Here is a 24,620-nt window from a genome sequence, read left to right as displayed (position 1 = left end):
AACAAGGAGAACTTATGGAAGGTTACTCTCCACTGCTTTGAATAAGCAAAATAGTTTGCAACTAGCACTCATTGTTTTGTTTTGTTTGTTGGTTAAATATTAGTTCATGTTGACTGTTGAAACAGTGACAAAATGTCTTTAAAAAAATGACAGTGTTGGCTTTCCATTATTAGCACAATGGTTCGTACATTTAGCCGTGACAAAATGTATTTCTTTTTACTAATAGTACCTACAAAAATTGCAGTGTTAACTTTTATATATTATAGTGTATTTCCATTAACAGCACAATGGTTAGTGCATTTAACCTTAACAAAATGTATTTTTTTTTTTTACAAATAATGAATGCAAGCAGTATTGATCGGGCCCTCACACCTTCACGCACGTCGATGGTACTAGCAGGACTCTAGTTGACGCGGCCGTGCATTTCTGTGATCATCAGACATTGCGTGCACGAGTTAGACAGTATTTCCTGCGTGTACCAGTGGCGTAGCAAGATAATTTTGCCAGGTCTTAAGCCTTGAATGTTTTGAGTTTAGCTCCAAATACAATCATAAATGTAAGCCCGTAACGATCGACAGAAAAACAAATGTTTTTTGAATGCGCTTCAGTGTTAGTAACATAAAAGACTGTCAAAGTAAATGCAGTTGTCCAAACCGACTGTTTGTTTGTGGTGCAGGTAGCTCTGACAGTCACTGCTGAGTGACTCAAAGCTGGAAGAGTCGAGGAGAAATGGCAGAATTTATAGTTCCATATGGAGAAAAAAAGAAAGAAATTAAGCCTAATCTGGTCTAATCTATAACATGAATTAGGTTGTGTGCAGGTTGATTTTATTGAACAAACTTCACATTGATTTGAAAGCTATTGTTATCCAATTTTTGCTCTCCAAACATCCTGCTTACGGCCATGGTTGCCAGTAGGTGGCGCTATGACTATAAGTTAATACTGGCATGCAGAAGTTCTCAAGACATGACTCATCAAGCAAGTCAAGTTTGGGACACTTTTGACATAGTACAAACAACAAGTACAACAACTTCCTGTTTCATGGCGGTTGGATGTTTTTTGTCGCCACGAATACAGGCCAGCTGGGAGATGTAATCCCGAGGCGTGTTCTGGGTCTTTCCCGGGGTCTCCTACAAGACCCTGAGATACTTGAACTCCTTCGCTTGCGGTAGGCACTCCGTCCTCACCTGGAGGGAGCAATCCACCGGTTTCCAGCAGAGCACCGTGGCTGATTTGGAGGTGCTAACTCTCATCCCCGCCACTTCACACTCGGCTGCGAACCTCCCCCAGTGGTGCTGGAGGTCACGATTCGAGGAGGCCAACAGGACCACATCATCTGCAAACAATTTAACAGTGACAAACTGAATTTTTTACGAATAGTAAATGCAAAAAATACAGGGCTGGCTGTTGAATTTATAATGCGTTTTACCTCCATTGGCAGCGCAGTGGTCCGTACATTTAACAGTAATCAAATGTATTTTTTAACAGTGATAAATGCAAAAATGACGGTATTGGTTTTTTTTCATATAACAGTGTATTTCCGTTATCAGTACAATGTTCAGTACATTTAACAGTGACAAACTGAATTTTTTACGAATAATACATGCAAGAAATATGGGGCTGGCTGTTAAGTGTACAATGCATTTTACCTCCATTGGCAGCGCAATGGTCCGTACATCTAACAGTAACCAAATGTATTCTTTAAAAGTAATGAATGCAAAAATTACGGTATTGTTTTTTTCTCCATATTACAGTGTATTTCCGTTATCAGTACAATGTTCAGTACATTTAACAGTGACAAACTGATCTTCTTACAAATAATACATGCAAAAAATAGGGGGCTGGCTGTTGAATGTATAATGCGTTTTACCTACATTGGCAGCGCAGTGGTCCGTACATTTAACAGTAACCAATTGTATTTTTTAAAAGTAATAAATGCAAAAATTATGATATAGATTTTTTTTCATATAACGGTGTATTTCCGTTATCAATACAATGTTCAGTACATTTAACAGTGACAGACTGAATTTTCTACGACTAATAAATGCAAAACATGCAAGGCTGGCTGTTAAATATATAATGCGTTATATTTCCATTGGTAGTACAGTGGTCCGTACATTTAACAGTAACCAAATGTATTTTTTAGAAGTAATGAATGCAAAAATCACGGTATCGATTTTTTTTCATATAACGGTGTATTTCCGTTATCAGTACAATTTTTAATGCATTTAACAGTGACAAAATGTATTTTTTACAAGAAATACATGCACAAATTATTGTTTCGGCTGATATATATATTTACGGTGTTTCACTGTCAGATAAACTGAATATAACCTATTTACAATTTACGGTCTCTTACTGTTGTGATTTAACAGTTTTTCACTGTAAAATTCACTGACTTTTTTTACAGTGTAGCTGAGGGTTATACGTCTCAGCAAATCGGATTTTAGAAATTTGACGCTCGGGTATTTCTTTTATTCTGATTGGCTAACGATTCTGTCAATCAAAGTTACGTTGGGTTGTCTCAACAGAGGAGGCTCCGACGCGTCTGTAGGTACATCCCAAGTCTCTTAATTGCATCCTCGTTTCCCTCACTTGTGTCCTTTCCTTGCGTCTTAGTCCCTCCCACCAGGGATGCATGGAGGAAACCATGCGAGGAGAGAGGAACGAGGAAATATGTTTTAAGAGACATGAGACGTCCTTTCCTCAATTGCGTCACGTGAAGCGACGTCTGTTTCTCATGACGGCGTCTCTGATCACAACTGGATCAGCTGTTAATCCGCTTTAACAGCTGTAGAGACTTTTGTGTTCACATGATCACTGTACTTCATAATACTAACTAATAATAATAATAACTAATAAAGACACACAGGTATCATCACTGTATAGGTGTTTTCTCTCTTTGTAGTCTGTTCCCTCTTTTACAAACTGTGTCCTGTTTATGAGTGCAGGATCGATTTCTACCGGCGGAATGCGTCTGTACGTTTTGAAATTCAGATTGTGACGTCATTATTAAATAACCGAAAATATGATTATGGTTTCTCTTGAATACTGGAATAATGTATTAGGCTCAATGTTTCAGGTTAAATTTAAATTATAAAACTCATCAAACCCTCAGGAATGAACATTCTCACATGAATACAAATTTATGAAAATAAAAATATATGTTCATTGTAGACTGAACAACAAAAGGATCACAAACAACTTTCTTCATTTGTTAGAAAGATTTGTCTTTAAAATTTTAAATGGTACTTGTATAGCGCTTTTCTAGTCTTCTGACCACTCAAAGCTCTTTAACACTACATGTCATCATTCACCCATTCATACACTGATGACAGGGGCTACCATGCAAGGTGCCACCTGCCCACCAGGACTATCTAACATTCATACAACATTCATACACCGTAGGCACAGCTACGGGAGCAACTTAGTGTTAAGTGTCATGCCAAAGGACAAAGGATCAAACCGCCGGTCCTCTGACTGTTGTTTGTGTCATCTGCAAAAATAAAAACATACTTTTATTCTTCAAAATGCTTAACTTTTAACAAATTACAGAGGTTTTCTACCTGTGTCTGCTGCAAATACATTTGAGTATCTGGAGAGCCTACCAACCCCACGAACTGTGACAACGTAGTTTCTGGTGGGCTGCCTGGATCAGAAAACATGTGATCCATCAAACTATTCAGATTTGGCTCCCCTTCCTATGTCACATGCAGGCTGATTGAACTATTCATTTAAATCCACATCAGCGTAAGATATTCGAGGATGTTTCTCCTGTTTTCTCCTCTTCATTGAAAATACATGATGGCACCTCATTCGTCAACTAAATAAACACACTTCATCAGAAAGTCATTCCGTGTCAGAAATACACCAAAAAAATACCCATAAAATACACCTTTCAGTCAGATCCATGTGTTTTCTGTCATGATTTGCACACAGTATTTACACTGTTGAATAGGGTAGAAAAATTATAATTAATAGATATCACCATGAAACTTCCCCAATTGACTACTCGTGGCTCAGAGTCTGAGAAATAACTAATTTTCAAAAAAACATAAAAGATATTTATTGTACAATAAAAAAAGTATTTCTTTATGAAACTTGATAAGGCATTCTTTTTTGTATCAGTTTTCTGAAATCTTCTACTGTAGATGTATTATACTCCATCATAACGATTATATCAAGTCAAGTCAGTTTTATATTTATAGACCTGGGGGTGGCCAAACTACTTACAGTGATTTATTTTTTAAATAAACTAAAAACTGGCTTCAGTATATTTCTATTAATTTGCACGTTGTTATTTCCTTCTTTCAAAACAGTGGTGAACAAGTGGTAAACATTCATTTAATATGTCAGGTGTGTTAACTGCATGCCAGATTAATCATACAATATGAATAATGTAAATAATAAATGTAAAGCGGGTAGTGTTGCATGCCTTGTGTAATGCATTTCATATTTTGCAGCAGTGATCGTTTTCATTGCACATATAGGTTTAGTAGGTGGGAAAGATGATACTTGTTGGGAACAATCGGTTACATTCATGTCTGGGAAACCTCTGATCTTGTGCTTGAGAGTCAAACTATCTCTGCTGTCCTCAGTGCTTAAATCTGGCAGAGTGAGAAGACGCCAGAAGTTGCGAGCTTTTGGTTTCTGTTGACTCTTTTAAATAGTTTATTTCAACTTTCCTTTTTAAAAAACATTTTTGGCTTTAAGTCGAACCTAACAAAGATAGGCGACAGTATGTGTGCTATTTGTTGTGTCATAAAGAGACTCTCTGTTTGTGTGGGTACTAGTTTTGTCACAGTTCAGTCATCCAGCCATCAGTAATTTTCCATTGATCCTGCCTCTGCCCCACTCAACCTGTCAGCCACGCCCACCTCGTCAGTTCACTCCACTCACCTGTGCACACAGCTGCCTCTCATCACATGCAATCAGCCCAGCATATAGTCACCAGCTCCACACTCACTCCTTTGCCAGATTGTTCTTTGCCAGGCGAGTCTTTCCAGCGTTCTCCTGCCTGTCTTCCCGGTACCGACCTCGCCTGTCCCTGATTCCCTGCTTCATCTGCCTCCTGGTTATTCGACCTAGTCTTCCGTCCCTGATCAAGAACTTTGCCTCTCCTCTCCTGATTCCTGTTTGCCGGTTTCTAAACCGTTTGCCTGTCTGCCGGAGTCTAAGTAAAACGTTGAACTTTTTACCTCTGTCTTCTGAGTCCTTTGTACTGCAATTGGGTCCATACACCACCCGTTACAAGTTTAAGTAAAGTACACGGTTGTCGTGTGAGTCTATGGTTTAACGGTTCTGCTTGTATGTGCGTTAAGACATTTCTTAATTTTACTCTACATACTCAGTACTGTTTAAACGTTTTTATTCACAGAGAGACGTTATTTATGCAAACAATAATAGTAACATCAGCATGTATGATGCTTTCTGCCAGCTCACTATGCCATTATGTCCGTTTATTACTAAAACTTTTTTTTTTTTTTTTTTTTACAATGTATACAGGCAAAGCTTGATTATTGAAGAATTGTGTCAATATGTACACATTATTTTCCAGCTACAAGGCACCTGTATCAGGCCTGATTTAGCAGCTGTCACAAAGTCACACAGTCAGATGCTTTGTTTCACATGCAATTAATATTAAAAGACACACACATTGTATAGCGACAATAGTAAACACATGTAAAGCACATGCAGGCTATTTGGTCCTGTTTGTTACCAGGATATTTCAAAAACAACATAACAGACTAATGACATTTATTGAAAAAATCATGAACAAGGGTGGTTTTTGATGGGATAGCACCACCATGTGGTCATTTATGAAGCACTTCATATTTTGGCTGATAACGCTTAAAACATGAGGTCTAAAATCAAACTGCATTTCTTGGTAAATACTGAATCTGCTCAGACAGTTTCTGTAATTTTAAGTGGTTAATATTGTATAGCATCTTTCAAACTATACTGATGGCTTAAGTTTTTATGCAGTACTTTATTTACATTAAGACAATATATTTTTGTATTACAAGTTTCCTGAAATGATTTGTTTATATATGCAAATGAGGTATTCTCTTATTAAATATGTGCTAATTAAATACATTTCCAGAACAGAAACCTGAACCAGGTTAAAAAATATTGTTTTATTTTGCTTACGTATTAGAGTCAATGTTTTTTTTTTGTTGCACAAAGGGAGTTTTGTATATTTGTATCACTACATGAATCTGAAAATACATTTTTACAAGTTTTTCTGAAATGTCTAAAAATGCAAATGAAAAATTATCTAATGTTTACTTTTTTGAAATTTAGGAGACATCTACAGATGCACTTTTACAATTGCAAAACTGATTTCAATTATTATATTATGTGTTTACATTTATAATTGCAGTTTAGTAACAAGCTTTTGCTGATAGCTTATTGGAGATTGAGAAACTGAAGACCCTTTATTAATAACCTACGGACATTTCTAACATCAGATATGATGATTTTTAATAAACTGAGAGGCACACAAGCATTTTAAGCAATTCATTAATTAATATTAACCCTTTATAAAGAGTGACTTATTAAAACATTACAAGTAAGTAAAGGTGTCTGCTGGCAAACTGAAATTAAAAGTTGTTTAATGAAACCCAGAACCTGCTTATTCACTACAGTGTACTGACCATTCAAAATGACTATATAGCATGAAACTCTTGCTTTAACAAGCTTTGACACATGCATTTGAGGACAACTAATGAGGCCATAGAACCAGCTGTTATAATGTTTCTCTCATAAAGTTATTCATGTATGCAGTGTCTCTGCGTTGCCTACACTGAATCAATCAAATGTCATTTAACAAGGAAGCTGCAATAATAATGATTAGTACTACTTGATAATAGATGACAAAATAGTCTGAAATAGAGTTTTTAGATGGCAAGGAGCTGATTAGCTTGCCTGAAATCCATGTTACCATAATGCCAACGAGCAGCAGACACAGGTAGAAAACCTCTGTAATTTGTTAAAAGTAAAGCAATTTGAAGAGTAAAAGTATGTTTTGTATGTTTTTACTATTGTTAATAAATATTGTAACATAGACCCGTGTTGTGAGCAGAAATATGTGCACAATGTTGCAGACTGCCTTATTGAAAATGTTATTTAAGTATGGGTTGGCACTATGAATGTGAATATGTTTAATAGTGACTTTTATCCGGTGGAAAGTCATGATGTTGAAGCACTCTATACACAGCCCAGAGTCATAATCCTGCAAAATGATTTTCATTTTTTTATGTATTTATTTTATTGTATGTAGAATAGTTAAAATTGCAAACAGTAAATAAACTTGAAAGATTAGACATGGGATAGCTTAGTGGCGTTACTGTCATGACATAGTCAAAATTCAGGGTAAATTAACTCTTTTTACAGTCAGACTCATCACAAGTCTCAACACTATAGCCTGAAACATTCACCCAAATAGTTTAGGAAGCCTTATTCAAATAAATAAATTGATGATAATGAATCATTACATAAAAATAATTCAGTGTTTGCGCCCATTGGCAGTTTATTCCCGTTACATTTTGGGAAAGTGGCAGAAATATGACTTCAAGACAGTTATATATTATGTTCATTATTTATAATATTTGTTTACGTATTTAATTAAGCTCTCGCTGCAGCAAACACGTTTTGAAAACGTGCAACTTTTACTTTGAAGGCGAGCTGTCTCTGTTTCCGACTCTCTACTTCCTTTACTCGATGTTCATTATTAAAGTTGGATAACAGAACAAGCTGATGTTTTGGTGCTGAATTGCATTGCACGTGTTCATTCAATGCGACAATAACAGACAAAGCGTTAACCGCGTTTAGGCAGCATCGGCTAGAGAACAACGAACTCACACGTAGCAGAAGACATTTACATGAACACAAGTAGACAAATGAGATTAGGTAATAATCTGACATTGTTCATTTTACAACGTGAACAATGACAAATTAATTATACTTTGTGCACAGACCGTGGAGATGCATTATAAGATGCTTCTCTTTGACACTTGAGAGGATGAAACACTTGCTGCTCAATTCATAATGTCTAATTTCATTGACTGACACACTCACTTGGCATTGACAAGGCTTTATTCAATATTTCAGTTTCACTTCATACCTCTGTGGGGGTGCAGGCCTCTCCAAAACTCGCAGGTCCAACCTGTGTGCATGTACAACTGATCAGAACAAGGTTCTCACTGCCTCGAGAACAATGGAGAAAACTAAAACAGCATTTGGCAACAACAGCCATATCAACATAAATACCTGTAAGCAAAATAACATTTTCAAAATAAAATTCCCTGTCTATGTAAGTTTTATACAATTAAGTACATTGGAGCTGGTAAACTGACAGATGAGGTCGACAACAGATGAGGTGTCGTTGATGGTTGGTAGAAAAACGCAATATGCATCATTTCACTTCAGTCTAGAAACATCCATCAAGTGCTCATGGGTAATCTCAACATTATACAATTGCAATAGTTTTTTTTTCTTCATGCAGGTTAAATTAATACGCCTTTTAAAGTTTTAATCCAATGTCAATCATAAAGTTCTGCATAATTCAACTGATTGTTCTAAAACTAAGAACACACACTGTAATAAATAAAAAATGCTTAAAGTTTGAAGGGCTATTGAACCGCTATAGTGCTGCATATAACCTTCAGAAATGTCTTTAAAATCTGTAGAAATGTTTATAGAATAATGTGACGCACCACTTTTGAAGCCCACAATTTGTGAACCATGTTCCCCATTGATGCTTCCAGTGAAGCACCAGAAGAACCTCAGAAATCACATTGGATGGGACATCATTGTAATACAAATGCCAGAAAGTGGGGTGAGATATGTACTTTTATAAAGAGTTGTGTTTGTTCTAGAGAGTGATACAGTGTTGGATATTTATGTGATTGACAAGGAGAGACAGTGGGAGAGAAACAGATGAAATAAGTGCTTTGACTTTAGGTCCAGAGAAATTTGTTAACAAGCAAAGACATCTGTTTTACAAACCTGATGGTCTAATAATCAAAGCCACGCTGGGTAACTTCACATGTAGGCAGCTCCAAGTAGCGGAAAGATACACAGTAATTTTCTTAAAAACATATTTTCAAGAAATCTTTTTTCATCTTTTTCATCACTAGACAACCACACGCTTGCTTGCTGCTGTTACCATTTTCCTAAATTTGTCACCTATTGTCTTGAAAAAGATCCGTGGGCTCTCAATGCAGCTTCACTTTGTGTTTTGGGCTGAAAAACAAATCCTTTATCAACAACTTACCTAGTGTAGCTTTAAAGGATAAGGGTGGTACTATTCTTTTTTTTTTTCTTAATGTTAATAAATCCCATTTAAAGACCAAAACCAACAATGCAATTGTGTGTTCCTCAATACTTTCCTACTACTTCCTGACCCCGTATGTGGCCCATTTATACCTCCTAAACACATACATAAAACAGAAACAAATATAGTTTTGTTGTTGTTGTTAAAGGTCAGTAAATTCCTATAACAGCTGGGCACTGTTTTTTTTTTTTTACAACAAATGTTACATAAGCAGGAAGGAGCTTTACGACACTCAGGAAATAACCTGTGCCAGCCAGTCCTCGTCAGTATGATCAATTCATTGTAAGTTTTGGTCTTGCAAATGGGTTGAAAAATGTAGAATATCTGCAGCCTCATCCTTTAACTGACAAACTGATCAGATCAAATAAAAGCAGTGAGGACAAGTACAAACATCTGCCCCACATCATCTTTCTCAAGGCAGAGACATTTGCACATCTTATTTCTTCCCGGAGACAAGTTCAAATGCGTCAGCTGAATGCTTCCTGATGCAACGACTGGTACAGCAGCCAACAGTGTTGTATGCACACTGCTACGATGTAACACAGAGAGACATCTTTTTGGCCATGAAGTGTGAAAAGTGGACTACTACTGGAGGAAAGGGGAAACCGCTATAAAACAATCTACAGTAGCACTGGCACTTGGACAATTATCATCTTAACAGTGACTAAGCACAAAACGAAGAGCTGCTGTTCCAATTTGTGTTTGGTATTTTTGTTTGTGTGGTGCTATCATCATTATCCCCCTCAGTCTTTTGGGTTTTTTTTCTTCAGTTAGAAGAGCCCACTTAGGTCTCCACTTTCCCATACGTGCCCTCTGGAGGGCGATACTGTTTGGGGAAGGCCTTGAGCTGGAGAGCGTTAAAGGCGTATTTACGACATCCCACATTCTTCATGGTGTTCTCTCTCCTGCAGCCCTCACTGTGGAGAAACAGAAGCTATGCATTATTTACTTTTCTAATGACCTTTTGATGCAGGGGCAACAAAATCGGTGAGGTTGATGACTTTCGTCATCGTCGGCTGACCTGCGCATACAGTCCAAGGCCTGGTAGAAGACCTGTGGGGCGAGGGCGTGCTCCTGCTGCAGGATCTGACACTGCTCCAGGGTCAGGGACATGGCTGTGCGGTCCTTGGCACTCTTACAGCTGGTGAAACGCACTCCGTTCAGGCGGCGACATGCCTTCAGGGTTAGAAAAAAAAAAAGACAATCAGAGGAGGAAGACAGAGCTTTTAAATTTGCACAGATGAAGACATGAGAGGCGTGTACCTCGGCTGCTTGCCACAAAATCTCCACATTCTTGCTTTTCTTGGCGTTCGCATTCTGGCTCAGCTGTTTAAGCAGCTCGGGCAGACTGGTGGTACTGCGAGAGCGAGGCAGGCCTGAGGAGAGAACAGAGGAGGAGTGAGGTGAGTTAAATACGAGAACAGGGAAATACAATTTTTTTCCTTTGGATAAAAGTGTTTTGCATGCATGTATGTAAACTCACAGTCTTCTGGCAGGACCTCTTTAAATTGGTCGTAGTAGGAGCTGAGGCGAGTGGTGCTCTCCTTGTTGATCACCTCTTGTAGTGACGTGTCTCCAAACCTGAAGGCACATTTGGGATATTAGAGCTGAAATCTGTCATTACTATCACACTTGTCCTCCTTTAATAAGTCATGTCATTTCAAAATATTTCATCGCTGTACTTCAACATGCAGGTTTAATGTGTTATCCAGGGAACTGATGCTTTTTAATGTCATATTCTCAAGCCAGTTCCATTCTCTTTAAACCAGCAGCCTTGTTCTAATCACTACATCTATTCAATCCTCATTCAAACCTCATTTGTATTTTCTTCATTTTCAAATGTTCATCATGTCAAATACATTGAGAGGCACCCGGTGAATAAAGAGTAGAAACATAACCATTTGACTATAATAAAACTTCAGGACTGAACAGGTCATAAATACAATACATCACTGTGTTATTCATTTTGATTAATTTTCTTATTTACACTGTGAAGTTTCCTTTTCTAATAAATACCAACATTGTTCTTTTTCCTATTTCAAACCTTCAAAGTTTCTTTTCTAATAAATTTTGGGTTTTTAAAAAAAGTAGGCATGTTAAAAATGAATATTCTTTTTTCCTCATGTCTCAGATCTTATAAAAAACTAGACTAGACTATTGAATAATTGAACCATGCCAAATTTATCCAACAGTTATCCAACCTGATGTTTAAAGAGTGAGTCATTTTGATATAATGACTATTCCTCTTTTTTACGCACTCAGATACATAATTAATAATGAATAATTATTACTATTAACTTAGTAATAGTAATAATAGGAAATTCAGTTTTTTTGATGATCTTGATTTGAAATATTTCATTTAAAAACTATAAAACTTGCTACAATGTCTAAAAATGTATACCTATCCAGCCAAAATTGCCATTTTCCCCTCTGGTGCCCTTTCTCTTCTACATTTTCTTTCTGTCTTCAAGCCCTCAACCTTTCCTGTCCTCTGATCTCAGGCACTCACTTCTCAGCCAGCGTCTGCTGTTCGTTGATTCCCACATTGAACAGGACGGGCTGCACGCGCAGCAGCATCCCGTTCTGGATCTCTCGTGGCAACGTGTCGAACATCGCCCCGGACATGGGAACCCTGACATTGAAGCCGTTCCTGTTTCCTGTGATCACCGGCAGCATGTCCGGGGCGAAGCCTGAAGTTGCCTGGGTAACTTTAAATGTGACATTTCTTAGGTCCATCACTCCGACGCTCATATCCTCCAACATGGCCAGCTCCTCACCTTTAAGTCACAAGGAGTCATCACAGAAACACAAAGGACAATGACATTATTAGCTCAGCCTCAAGGATGTTATGATTTGGTCTTGTATGTTTGCTTGATAGCACAAAATCTGCTGAACAGATTTCAGTGAAACATGGTGAAAAGTTAGGGCCATGGGCTGAGGACCCATTTGCTCTGGCTAAGGTTACCATAAGTGCTGAGCAGGCCCTCATACTGCACCAGTAAGCCGATGGTGTGTAGCTGCCTGAGGAAGCCTGAGTCACAGAGAGAGTTCCTCAGTTTGATAATGAAGCCGCAAATCAGCGCCGTCAGCTGCAAGAAGCACAACTCATATCAATACGGTCCAAAAACTACGAATGTATGAAAAAGACAGAAGAGGTAGGAGGGTGAAGACACATGTGGACTGACCGTCTGACAGAAGACAACGTCGCGGCGGTACTGCAGGGTGAGGCTCATGGCGATGGTGGGGGCGCTGTCCTGCATCAGCAGAAACACCATGGCCTTCTTGGCTTTGTCGCTCATCAGAGAAGCACATTCCGTCAGCGTGGTGAGGAGAGGGTACAGAGCGTCGCTCCACTCCCCTACAGACACGGCACACATCGCGTAAAACACTCGTATACACACACAGGGAGGGGGCAGACACTGACGAAAAACGTATGACATCTTGCAGATGTCCTGGAAATATTTTCTTCTTTTTTTTAATTAGTTAAGATTGATTACACAATATCTAAATACATTTTTTTCCTATTGTAAAGAGTTCTATTTGACACACAACTAACACATGACATAAAGCCGTAAATTAACACTTCAAACAATCAAATGGCAGGAATACTTTTCTTTTTTCATATCATAGTGAATTTTTAGGTTTAATACAGAATGATTTGTAGAGGAAGTAATGCTCTCACCTGGGGACGTTTTTTCTACCTCTGGGCTGATATCTACGAGTGAGAGAAACGTTTTGTTGAAGATAAGGACACAATTCCACTTCTGCGCAACATTATACTTCAGATTTTAAACATCTAGCGACACTGAAGCAGTTAGCATGACTAGGAGAATGAACCTACAGGTGTGAAAGACATGCAGGAGTCTGGTGAGAGAATGATGACGATGACGGCTGTTCCTGGTTACAATGGATACCTCATTGGAGCACCTACAGCAGTATGTGTCTGCGTACCTTTCTTAGTGTTACCCGATTCCTCGGTGGCGAGCAGGAAGACATCCTCCGAGCTACTGTCGCTCTGGAGTTTGTCTCGCTGAAGCAGCCTGTCCACCCTCTGGATCACACACTCCAGGCTCTTATTCACATTGAGCCAAACCTTCTCCTGCACACAAACACATTACAGATGAACATTTAAAAAACAAAACACATGAATACAGACATCAAAGAGGCAGATGGATTTTGTCTTACCCAGTCCTCCTCATGCAAATCTGCCTGCAAGGAGGAGCGCTTGTTTTTACTCCCTTCGCTGCCCTCCAGAGGAGCTGCGTGGCGAGAAGGCGAGGTGGCAGCACGAGATGGGGAGGTCGGGTGGCGGCAGGGGGAGCGTGACGGGGAACGAGAGGAGGGTGAAAGGGAGGAGGAGGATGGGGACGGGGTTTGCAGAGTGCACTCTGGGCGGGCGGATGCCAAGGCGAGGATGGCTGAGGACAGCAGCTTGGAGTCACACACGTTCACCAACTGACGAGTCTGCAAGAGGAGCGGGAGAGGACACAGAGTGGTGAAATGTAGTTGTACTTTCAAAAATGTAATTTGAAGACATTTTAGCGTGCAAGAACTGCTTATCATTTCTATTCAAGTGTTGAGATAAAAAGTTGAGAGGTCGAAGAAGCCAGAAGCAAAGGGAGAATGAAAGAGTAAGATCAAACAGAAAATAATCTACATCTCAGCAGTTGATTAACATGCTCCAGATCCGCTGAGCGCCCTCCCACCTTCTCTGATAGGATGGCCAGGGTTCTCTCCAGAGCATTGGCAGAGCGCTCCTTGGCGGCTCGTGACAGACGTTCAGTGTAGTAACACACTTGTGTCTTCAGAGTGTTTATTTGACCGATCAGCTCCTTCGCTTTCACAACATCCTGAGGCTGGTATGCCATTCCTTTAGAGCCAGAACCAGCAGAGCTTTGGGTGTGTGTTGAAGCGAGTGTGAAAGACAAAGACAGATAAAGAAGATAAGTATGGAAGACACAGCAATGACAAATAACACACAAGAATCTTACGGTACACTACTCGTCACCTCACCTTTCCTCCTCATAAGTGCTGATTGAGTGAGGCAAAACACACAGCAAAAAAAGATGAATTAACCACTCATAAAATCAAACACCACTGTGAAGCTCATGTATTTTCTGTTTTGCTCTACTCACTGTTTCCTGGCTTCTTCAAGCCTATGCAGCAGTTTTCGGAGGCCGCAGCCTTTAAAGCCCTGATGATGTGCTGCAGGTGCACCAATAGTCACAACATCGTACGTCCGGTCTGATCAGAGGACAGTAATAAAGAAAATGCAATAAGATACTGACTAAAGAATATTATTAAAACCTTGGCCACACATATGTATGCAGTATAAATACCTACCATAGCCAGACTCTCCCTGTACTCTCATCCTCTGGATGTGCAGATTGGTAGGAATAAACTCCAACTTCCTCTCAGCTTTCAAGGTACTAGACTTAAAAGAAGGACCTGAGAGGGAGCAGAAAGTAAGAAAGTGGTTCTTTGTATCTGTAAATAGCGTAACAAGTTAAAGATACGTCCTAATGTGATATTTCACATGAAAATATAAATATGTAAGATGTTGCACTGTTGGTTGTGTGCAATTTTGCAACATTTATATATTTTTACTTAAAGGGGAACTCATCAATTTAGTATTGCACTTCCTTAAAATTCTTGCATTTATGAGAGACAAAAAAAGAAAATTTTCCAAAGTTGATGTGGAAAAGACACCTGAAAGATTCCTTCACTTAGAATAAGCCCTTCATATCCACATATGGAGAGGGTCCTCTTCACAGAGCGAAGCCATGCTGCCCCGCCATGTTTCTACAGTAGCCCAGAACGGACAAACCAAACAATCTAGAAAGAGCCTTTTGTGATTTTACTTTACCCGAAGGCCACTGTAGCTCCACGACACTCTTGTTGAACTGCGGTAACGTGAGCCACAGAGTGCAAAACCATGGTACCGCCAGCCACCGTCTGACTCCAGTTGCTCCTTAAGTAGTGTTGTTATGGAAAGGATGGCCTCTGAGCGAGGAGAACGGAGCTACCACGGTTTTGCACATTATCGCAGTTTTTGAAGGGGAAGAAATCAGCGAAGGGGTATTCAGTCGGTTGCGATCTGCAACCACACTGCTAGATGGCACCAAATCTTACACACTGTCCCTTTAAAAGCGTCTTTTAGTTCGACCTTTTGAATGGTAAATGCCCACATACATCAAACGCAAAGCTCGCAGTTTGTAAAGCTTGCTTTCTATTATAAATGTGTAGAACTCCCTGTGACTGATTGACTTGGACATGTATTTTTTTTAGATTGAATTGGTGCAGTGCCCCCTTAAAATGATGTTATGAATAGCTTGTGTTTCTAACCTTTGTATTCGTGCAGGTCACTTATGGTCTCCTGGTAGGTGAGGATGATGGTCTGATACTGAGTGATGATCTGCCTCCTGAGGTTCTCCCAACATGCAGACAGCTCGCCCAGTTCCTCCAGCTCACACACCCTGCACAACACACACACACACACACACACACACACACACACACACACACACACACACACACACACACACACACACACACATTTACGATTGAGACATCCAACCGATGCACTGATGATGCCACAGCTGTTAGAGCCGCTTGTTCAATTAAGGTCTGCAGCTGAGCAGCTCCAACTTCTCAAATCACCTACATCACAAGCAACCATTAGTAAGAATGGCAGCAGTGGGAGTCGTACTGATAATGTGTCTTTGACCATATGATGATGACAATATTATAATAAAGAATATACAGTTCATGATATATCACACAAAGGACACACTCTGTAGATTTCTTTCTTTCTTTCGTTTCAAGATAAAGTTAAGACTCCGAATGGAGTCCAAAAATATAATTATATTGGAAACAAAATGTTCTTGCATAATTTTTAATGAAATACTGTCGTTTCACAAATTAAGCAACATAAACTACACCACAAATATGTGTTTTTTACATGATACTTGATGGAAAACTGGACAATGATATGCACTTGTCAATGCCAGTACAAAGCAGCGCATGAGATATTAAATAAAGGAAAAGGAAGGGGAAATAAAAAGACCAAAGACTAAAAGGTGAGGCTGGTGGCCGAGACAGAGACAATCAAAGTAAAAACAACCAAGAGACAGAGAGTTGGACATTGACATTGCTTTGCTTTGAAGGGTCACTGCACTACAACACCCTGCTGCTCCTCTGCAAAAATGTTAAAGCCTCTGATCAATAGTATCCATTTTCAGACTTTACCTGACGGCGTCTTCCTCCAGCAGCAGCTTGACAAACTGTCGAGGAATATGCAGGGAGAGCACACTCTCCGCCATCTGCTCCAGGATCCGAAGGTGGTTGCCGTCGGTGGTGGGGAGCCGGTACATTCGAGACATGACGCCCCCAAACACTGAAGCAGACCAAAAACATACCACCACAGCCGTGTATTACCATCACATGGCTCGCAATCCAGACTGTTACTAAACTCCCGCTTAGAGGAGGTTGATATCTAGTTTAAATAGACACACACTCACCAGCTTTTAGCAATGGGTCTTTACACAGAGATGAAGACTTGGATTTAATGCCCATGGATTCAGTCAGGCTTTCATCAACGGGGAGAACCATCTGACACACACGTGCACAAAAAGAAACTATGATGTTTGCCCAAAGAAAACCTTTTGGGCCGTTTGTGACCTGTTATTGAAAACAATACATCCAGAAATAGGCTGAGGGTGGTGATACTTAGACAGGCAAAACAATGTGAGGTTAAATAGATTTTCTGTGACTGCAACTAATATATTAATCATCAATTAATCAGCCCATTACTTTCTCAATTTCGTCTTCATTTGGCCTAAAACAAAGTCAGAAAAAAGTAAGTAGACGGCCATCACCTCAGGTGATGTCATTCAGTTGCTTGTTTTGTATAACCAACAGACAGAAACTTAAAAATAGCTATTGTTTCATCACATAAGACAAAAGAAGAAAATGCTCACAACTGAGAAGCTGGAACTGCGGAATGTTTAGTATCAATCAAATAATCAATTAATCACCCCAACATTCAGTTTTAATACTTTCACGGGAAAAAAAAATGTTGCAAACAGAAATATTTCTGTCCTGACTCACTTTTTTTGATCACTCACCCTTCCATTAACAGTGTCTCCTCTCTGTAATCTTGCAACCGGAGCTCTCTGCTCACGGTTCTCCTCTATCTGCCAGGCGATGACAGTGATGTTCCCAACCCGGTTGTTCTCTGCTGACCTGAACCACAGTGACATTGACTAAATTAAACATCCCCGAACCCAAATATCATTTAGTCACCCAGAGAGGAAAAGGGGCACAGTGTGTTGTGTCAGCCTGTTACCTAAGCGTCAGGTGCAGTCTGTGGTGTTTGTCCTGCAGCAGCTCTTTCACAGAAAACATGGCTGAACCAAGCATGTACATCTGTCACATAAACACACACACACACAAAGGATTTAGAGGATTTCACCCAGATAAGTGTAGACTATTAAGGATTTAGTAGATAAGAACTTTATTCACTTCCTAAAAGGAAATTTGAAGACAGTAGAATTGGGGCTTACCGTGCCCTGTGTGCGGTCCTTTACATCGTAGACAGACAGCTTGACCTGAGTCTGCTGAGTGATCAGAGAGTCCTGAAAGAACGCCACGCTGCTCAGGAAGATAGGGTTACTGGTGCCCTGAGGACAGACAGAGAGACAGAGAGGGAGAGAGACAGGGAGCTCAACTGGTTTTGAAGTCTCCAACAGCGGGCAGTAAGCAAGGGAAAGCGACCAGTGGTGTACCTCTATGATTTCAGTTTGAGCATGCTTGGTCCAGAAGGCCTGGGGCGGAGTGGTGCAGCTGACGGCGACGAAGCTGGTTGGCTTACGGTCCAGAGAGGGAGTGACCAGCTCGCTGCAGGCTGCCGCAACATAGAAACACAGGGAGAGATTACAGGCGGTGGGATTTAATGGTGGGATGGTCTCTAATCCTTGGCCATGGGAGGAATGTAATACTGTATTTTTGCAGCACTTGTTTACAGTAATGCTTCCAGGTTGAACAACGGATAAATTGAACAAGTCGTTGCACACAAATGATGTTGTCACCTCTTGAGCCAATCAATGACCATGTGTCAAGATCATCCAAAGCAGCATCAAATGATGTTTTTGCCTAATTATGGGCAGCTGTAAACATATATATATATATTATATCAACTTAAACTAATGTGGTGAACATGATAGCAAACAGTTGCATATTTACAGACATGGAACAACATCATTGTTCATTTGGAGTTGTGTGTCTGAGTGAATGTGAAGTCCAATATCCTTCTTGGTCTCTGCCAACTACTGAGAGAAATTCAGTCTCTTTAGCTGCTAATTGCTCCACTTTTAGTAGTAGTAGTAGCCAATTTTGTCTTTGAGACTTTGAAAATCTCATAAAAAAACATGTATTAGCGTAGTTTTAAAGAACAGGGTTTAAGTGTTATTCTTTATTTTCTTATTGTCAACAAATCCTAAGAAAAGACCAAACCAACAATGCATTAGTCTGCCTTTCAATTCCTTTTTGAAACCCTCATTAATGTACACTGTAGTTTTTTAGAGAACATTACTTAAACAGAAGTAAAAAGTGCATTTGTTGGGGACTATTTTCATCTGGGGCTTAATACACATTTGGTGCACTATTCAGTTTTTGCTGCAACAGCTGTATGTGGGATTGACTCAAAATGAACAACAGTGTAAATAAATCATAATGAATGAAGACGTCAGCCGGTGCAGCGGTGTTACTCATTAATGTGTTTTTGTGTGGAGCAACAATGGAGGAACAATAAAGAGGAATGAGCTGCATCGGGCTTTGGACACACAGACCACACTTGCCTGTGTGGTTACTAGGATCAATTCATTGTTGGTTTTGGTCTGGTAATGCTCAACTACCTTGGACTCATTAGGCCTACTGGTGTCAATGATGCGGACTCTGTCAATACAATAAGTTCTAATAAGAGAACACATAGTCTGCTCCACATTCAGTGTGCAGCGGTGCATTCATGGCTTCTTCCTCAATTTATTCTAAAGGAGAGAAAAAAGGCAATTCCTGCCAGTTGATGATCAGTCAAGGGTGATACGTTTGAGCGTGAATTGACTTTTCCCTTTGGAATCGGTGTCCCTGCACCACAAAGGAGGCATAGCAAGTGTTTGTGCGTGTTACCTTGTACTCTTCTCCTTCAACTTACCCACACTAAACTCCAGCACAGGCTCGTCTGGATCCTGACTGTTGCCTGTAGGACAGAGAGAAAAGAGGAGGGGGGGGCTCTTTTTTAACGTCCTGGTATTTCATCGCCAATGAGGTAAGCAGGTCACCATGGTAGCAGTTACTTAGTTACCCGATAGAGCCAGCCCCATCATCTCAGCTGAGAGATCAAACGTGTTGGCCCGGTAGACCGACCACGGCCGATGGCGGGGGCTGCGCTCCTTCCCGGACATGGTGGGTTCACGGTGGTGCTGAGGATGGATTTTTAGAATAAGAGGGCTGAAGAGTGGTATGATGTCGAGCAGACTCAAAATCAAAACTCCGTCTGTCACGTCAGTCCTTTGAGGTATTGGCTGGTTTCCCTTGCGTGTTGATCTGAGTGCTCACACGTTTGGCAATGTTAGGTCTGAAAGAAGAAAACAACAAAGTGATGCAGCTGATACAGACTGGGCAACTATTTGATACTAATGTCATCCTTTCATTGAGATGGCAGCTGAGCTCAGAGAAATTAGACAGAATTAGAAAGCTGCTGGTAATTAGCCATGAAGGTTGCTGCGGAAATGCTCAGCATCACATTACAGTCTTCAATACACAAGGTTAAAGCGATGAATAACTAATGGCGGTTGGATGTCTTGGCATGATGCTCCATTGTGAGATGAGCAGGGATTGAGGGTTGAGTAGTTTCCTGTCAGTGACAACTTATCTCGCTCTCTCTGATAATGAGCTAATGCAAGCAGTGGAGGGAAAAATCAGTGGGGGGAAAGTGTGACTTTTCACACAGCTGTAGGAAAATGAAACAGCACACTGAATCTTCACCTTCTATCTTCTGGTGCTATTTGTGCTTTCCTGGTGTTTTTTCACCTTTCTGACAAACTAATGTCAAACAAACATGCACAGACAGATATATAATGAGGTAAATGTATGCATTTTATGCATTAAGCCAATCCGCTCCAGGCATAACATTCCAGGACACTGTGGAAATCTTAACTTATAATAAAGTATTTAATGCCTTGGTCCTGTTTAGGATGATTTGTTTAGTCTGAGGATCTTTGTGTCTAAACAGTGCATAATCAAAAATAAAGCGCCTCTAGCAGCCAATAAAAGACACACACACACACACACACACACACACACACACACACACACACACACACACACACACACACACACACACACACACACACACACACACACACACAGTTTCAAGTGTTTGATGCGACAAACAATGTATGTGTTGGACAGGAAGTCATTTAAATCAAAAGGATTCATCTAAAGGAGCATGAATTTTTCTCTGATTCTTCAAATCTTTGAGTAATATTGGAAACCTGAAAATGTCACATAAATGTACCATAATAATTTGTCATGGACTAGTGTTTCTAACATGACATTTTGACCTGCCAGTGGTGTAACACAAGAGGAGAGGGGGTCACTGAAATCCCCAACAATCATCCTCTGGGGGCTATGAATATAAATACCAAACTAGATAGTAATCTGACCTGCAGTTCGCTAATATACTGCTCTAACACGAGTAGTTGATGTTAAACAAACTGACTGGAAATGCTTAAAATCTCTCCATATCTAGCATCCAACAGAGAATTCAATAAAATCCCTCTTTTATTTTATCATCAGTGCAACTGTTACAACCGTCACAGGTACAATGTTCTCATTTTATATATAACTATTACTCCACAACATCCAGTAAATGCTTGTGATGCACCGCATAGTGAAATTCCGATGCTCATTTTGGATGACACTGCAAAACCACGGCGTAAAGAGCTGCTCGTGTTGTTAACCGAATAACACGGCTCCTGCCAAATTTATGTGCAACAGCGAGAGAAGAGGAAACTGAGACTGTGCCAAGTGGTGGAAACACTACGGTGAGGGTGAGAATCAGCAACAAGACAATCAAGCTGTCAGTATATTTATTTACTTGTCCTGCAAGGCACAACTAAGCACAAATATGAACCAGAGGAGAAGTAAGACACAGAGGAAGAGGGAGAAAAAAAGGACGCGAGAAGGAAATGTGAAAGGTTAAGAGGAAAGGAAAAGGATGCAGCAGGTAGTCTGATGACTAACCTGAGCTGAAAGGTGCTTCAAATTGCCCTAAGAGGTAAATGTTTACATTTCCTGTGGCATGTCAGACTCAGTTAACATTTCCTCTTTAGTGCTTGTGTGTGTGTGCCACACAAATCACAGTGATCAAGTGGCATAAATTCCTCTCCCTCTCAGCCGTAACATACACACCCCTGGTGGATTGAGGGCATATCTGGTACCGTGAGTGTCTGTCTGTCTTTGCCATTACACCGACGAAAGGAGAACAAATGTGTGTGTGTGTGTACCACTGTGCATTCATGTGTAAGGCCTTCAGCATCCGAGGTCTATTTTTATACGTCGTGAATGTGTTTTGACGTCACATGCCACGCACAAACGAACTCAAAGTCATGTGCGTAGTCACACACGCTAAATCCAGAGTGTGAGCGTGACGCTCTCTGCCAGCTTAATCTCTGTTTTGGCACCTTCGTGGGAGACCATAACAGATGACAATTACGGATGCTCTGCCTCATTACGCTGTGTGGGAGTCTTTGTCAATGAGAGCTGTCTTTTAAAATGCTGTAATCTGCCAGGGGCACTGTGGGAGGCTCTCTAGGAATCCCACAGTGGATCTAATGGAAAGCCACAGGGAGCCTCAGATCATCACATCTGTCCGCCACATGAAGTCTGCTTGATGAAGGACAGAAGGCCTGGGAGCAAAGCTCAAACGTCTTGTCAATTAACTGATCAGTGGATGGAAAATTGATTAACAACAACTTTTTAACCGTTTATTACAAAAATGACAAACTGTCTCTGGTTCCACCTTGCAAAGATTTGCCATTTTCATTTGTTTTACATCAAAACTGAATATCTTTGGATTTTGGACTGTTGGGCGGACTGTTGTAGACATCCCGTGCCATTCTATGGAATAAATGACTAATCGAATAATCATATCAATCAATCATGAACTAAACTAAAATGTAAAAAATAAGATTTTATTAATTAATCTGCTGATAATTTTCCTGACTAATCAGTTTTAAAATAGTGAAAAATGCCCATCACATTTCTTACAAAGTGACTTCTCAAAGTGCTTTTTTTATTCGACCAACAGTTCCAAAGCCGATAATATTGAAATTATAATGATGTAATTCAATGAAGAGCAGCCTATTTTCATTTATAAGAAGCTGGAACCAGAGAACGTTTGGTATTCTTGCTTGAAAAACGACTTGAAATGATTATTAGATTACCAACGATTCAGCAAGCAGCCACACTGATGAAGTGCCACTGAGCAAAAGGCGACCTTTGACCCCAGATAGGTGAAACAGGTCAGAGGGAGACTGACAACTATGGTTTTCCAGCTTCAACAAAAGAAGAAGAAAATATAGTATACATGCAGCAAGGATGCAAGTGAGGTAGTAAAAGCAGAGAGGACAGAGAGGATTCAGGTGGGACTCGTGGTTGACAGTCCTCTGGGGCGGTCTGGAGACTAAACTGACCCAGTTAGTGAGTCTGGCGGCACACAGCTGGCACCCTACAGATGTTGTCGGCACCAGCTGCACTGCAGTGCCTCCCTCTCAGATGTCCTCATCCTTAACTCACTTCCTCCTCATCCCTTTAAATCTCTCCCGAATGTCCCCCTTCTTCTGCTTTGTCATCATCCCTCCCCTTTTTTCGTTTTGTGCTCCAGCCATCTCCCTTTTCCTGTAGCCATGGTGTCCCTCTCAATTTCAATCTATTGATCCTGCTTCGGTCCAGAGCTGAGCTGTGCTGATCTGATATGCAAACGTGTTCACTCCCAAGAGGAAAACATTTATCCGCACACAGAAACATGCAACCACAAGCGTGAGGAGGAAGTAACGTCACGTATAGAGAAGCTCTTGTTACCAAGACAGCAGAAACCTTTGATGATGACGATGATGATGGTGATGAATGAACTACAGGATGATGCTACAGGATCACACACAGAGTTAGTCTTTACTCCAGGTATCAGGACAAACACACACACACACACACACACACACACACACACACACACACAGATGCAGGAGACAGACAGAAAAAGAGGAGACAGTTAGAGGCGAGCCACACAAAGTGTCCTTTAGTTCCCTCTCTGTTATGAAAAGAGTGAAAACAATGATTCAACAGATCAAATCTAATCCTTTCCGCTCTGTTGGGAGCATCTGGGAGGCCTGCAATAGCGTGACACCGTTGCTTCATGAGCAATACATCCGGTTTTAGATGTAATGTGTATGACAAAAAAAAATACATATATGTAACATTATTCTCCATAATCCTACATGAACAGTCTCCTGGCCTTTTGTACCTGCGTGAAACAGGGTGTCACCCAGTCTGTTCAGCCTAGTTGTGCGCCAGAGCTGTCCAAATGGGAATCTATTTATGGCAGCATTGGCCAATAATACATTGACTTCTGGATACATATATATCCTCTGACACTCGGACAATAACAACTATTGCGTCATGATATGATGCTCATTCGGCGAGGCTGCCGCATGGTGCTGCATGACGTACAGCACAATAAACCACACGCCATGTATACGAATGGAAACAGATAAATGGACATTTGAGATGTTGCCGATGGCTGTAAACATGTCTTATTCCGCTCCTGCTGCGAGGTGCTGGTCTCGCTTTACGACAGCATCCACCGGTTTGAACAAACGCCCTTCGACAAACCGTTAAATGATGAGATGTCACATGAGAAACACACGCGAAAAAATAAATGTCATACCGTTTAGAGAAATGCGAAGGTGTCTTTTCATATTGATGCGCATCCTGGTTGCTACTCGACGATGTCTGCAGTCAAGACTCGCCCTGACTCCCTCTGACACATCGAGACGTAATAGCTGCTCGGAGATCCTCCTCCCCTCCACAGGGGGGCGCGGTCGGCCTGGTCTGCAGGGAGCCTCCGTCCCACCACAAATAACCCCTCACGCTGCTGCAGGTGGGTTAGTACCTTCATGGAGAAAGCGTGGGTGTTTTCACATTGAGCCAAATAACAACATCTCTG

At 40.6% G+C, this 24,620-nt stretch overlaps 1 protein-coding gene across 1 annotated transcript; it reads right to left on the bottom strand.

The window, feature by feature from the left end:
- Positions 1 to 8,032: 8,032 nt before the first annotated feature.
- On the bottom strand, positions 8,033 to 24,464 carry inpp4aa (inositol polyphosphate-4-phosphatase type I Aa). The gene is made up of 24 exons (XM_068704993.1): positions 24,342 to 24,464; positions 19,698 to 19,970; positions 19,548 to 19,592; positions 18,124 to 18,242; positions 17,902 to 18,018; positions 17,685 to 17,764; positions 17,464 to 17,581; positions 16,858 to 16,948; positions 16,586 to 16,733; positions 15,683 to 15,813; positions 14,681 to 14,785; positions 14,473 to 14,581; positions 14,351 to 14,368; positions 14,044 to 14,230; positions 13,523 to 13,801; positions 13,289 to 13,436; positions 13,020 to 13,052; positions 12,523 to 12,695; positions 12,303 to 12,426; positions 11,847 to 12,114; positions 10,821 to 10,918; positions 10,601 to 10,713; positions 10,359 to 10,513; positions 8,033 to 10,254 (listed from the first exon to the last, which is right to left on the bottom strand). The coding sequence occupies exons 2-24, from the start codon at positions 19,795 to 19,797 to the stop codon at positions 10,122 to 10,124; spliced, it is 2,892 nt and encodes a 963-aa protein (XP_068561094.1). The 5' UTR covers positions 19,798 to 19,970; positions 24,342 to 24,464; the 3' UTR covers positions 8,033 to 10,121.
- Between the last annotated feature and the right edge of the window lie 156 nt (positions 24,465 to 24,620).

This window comes from Cebidichthys violaceus, unplaced genomic scaffold (assembly GCF_023349555.1).
Source record: "Cebidichthys violaceus isolate CVI_PGR_0920_01 unplaced genomic scaffold, fCebVio1.0.p SCAF_11, whole genome shotgun sequence".
Lineage (NCBI taxonomy): Eukaryota > Metazoa > Chordata > Actinopteri > Perciformes > Stichaeidae > Cebidichthys > Cebidichthys violaceus.
This window is presented reverse-complemented; position numbering and strand designations above follow the sequence as displayed.

Excerpts from the sequence above, each read along its gene's own strand:
- inpp4aa (XM_068704993.1), bottom strand. The coding sequence starts at position 19,797 with ATGTCCGGGAAGGAGCGCAGCCCCCGCCATCGGCCGTGGTCGGTCTAC. Across the intron at positions 16,949-17,463 it reads GAGACACTGTTAATGGAAGG|ATGGTTCTCCCCGTTGATGA; the intron begins GTGAGTGATCAA and ends CGTGTGTGTCAG. Across the intron at positions 12,696-13,019 it reads GGTAGAAAAAACGTCCCCAG|GGGAGTGGAGCGACGCTCTG; the intron begins GTGAGAGCATTA and ends CCGTGTCTGTAG.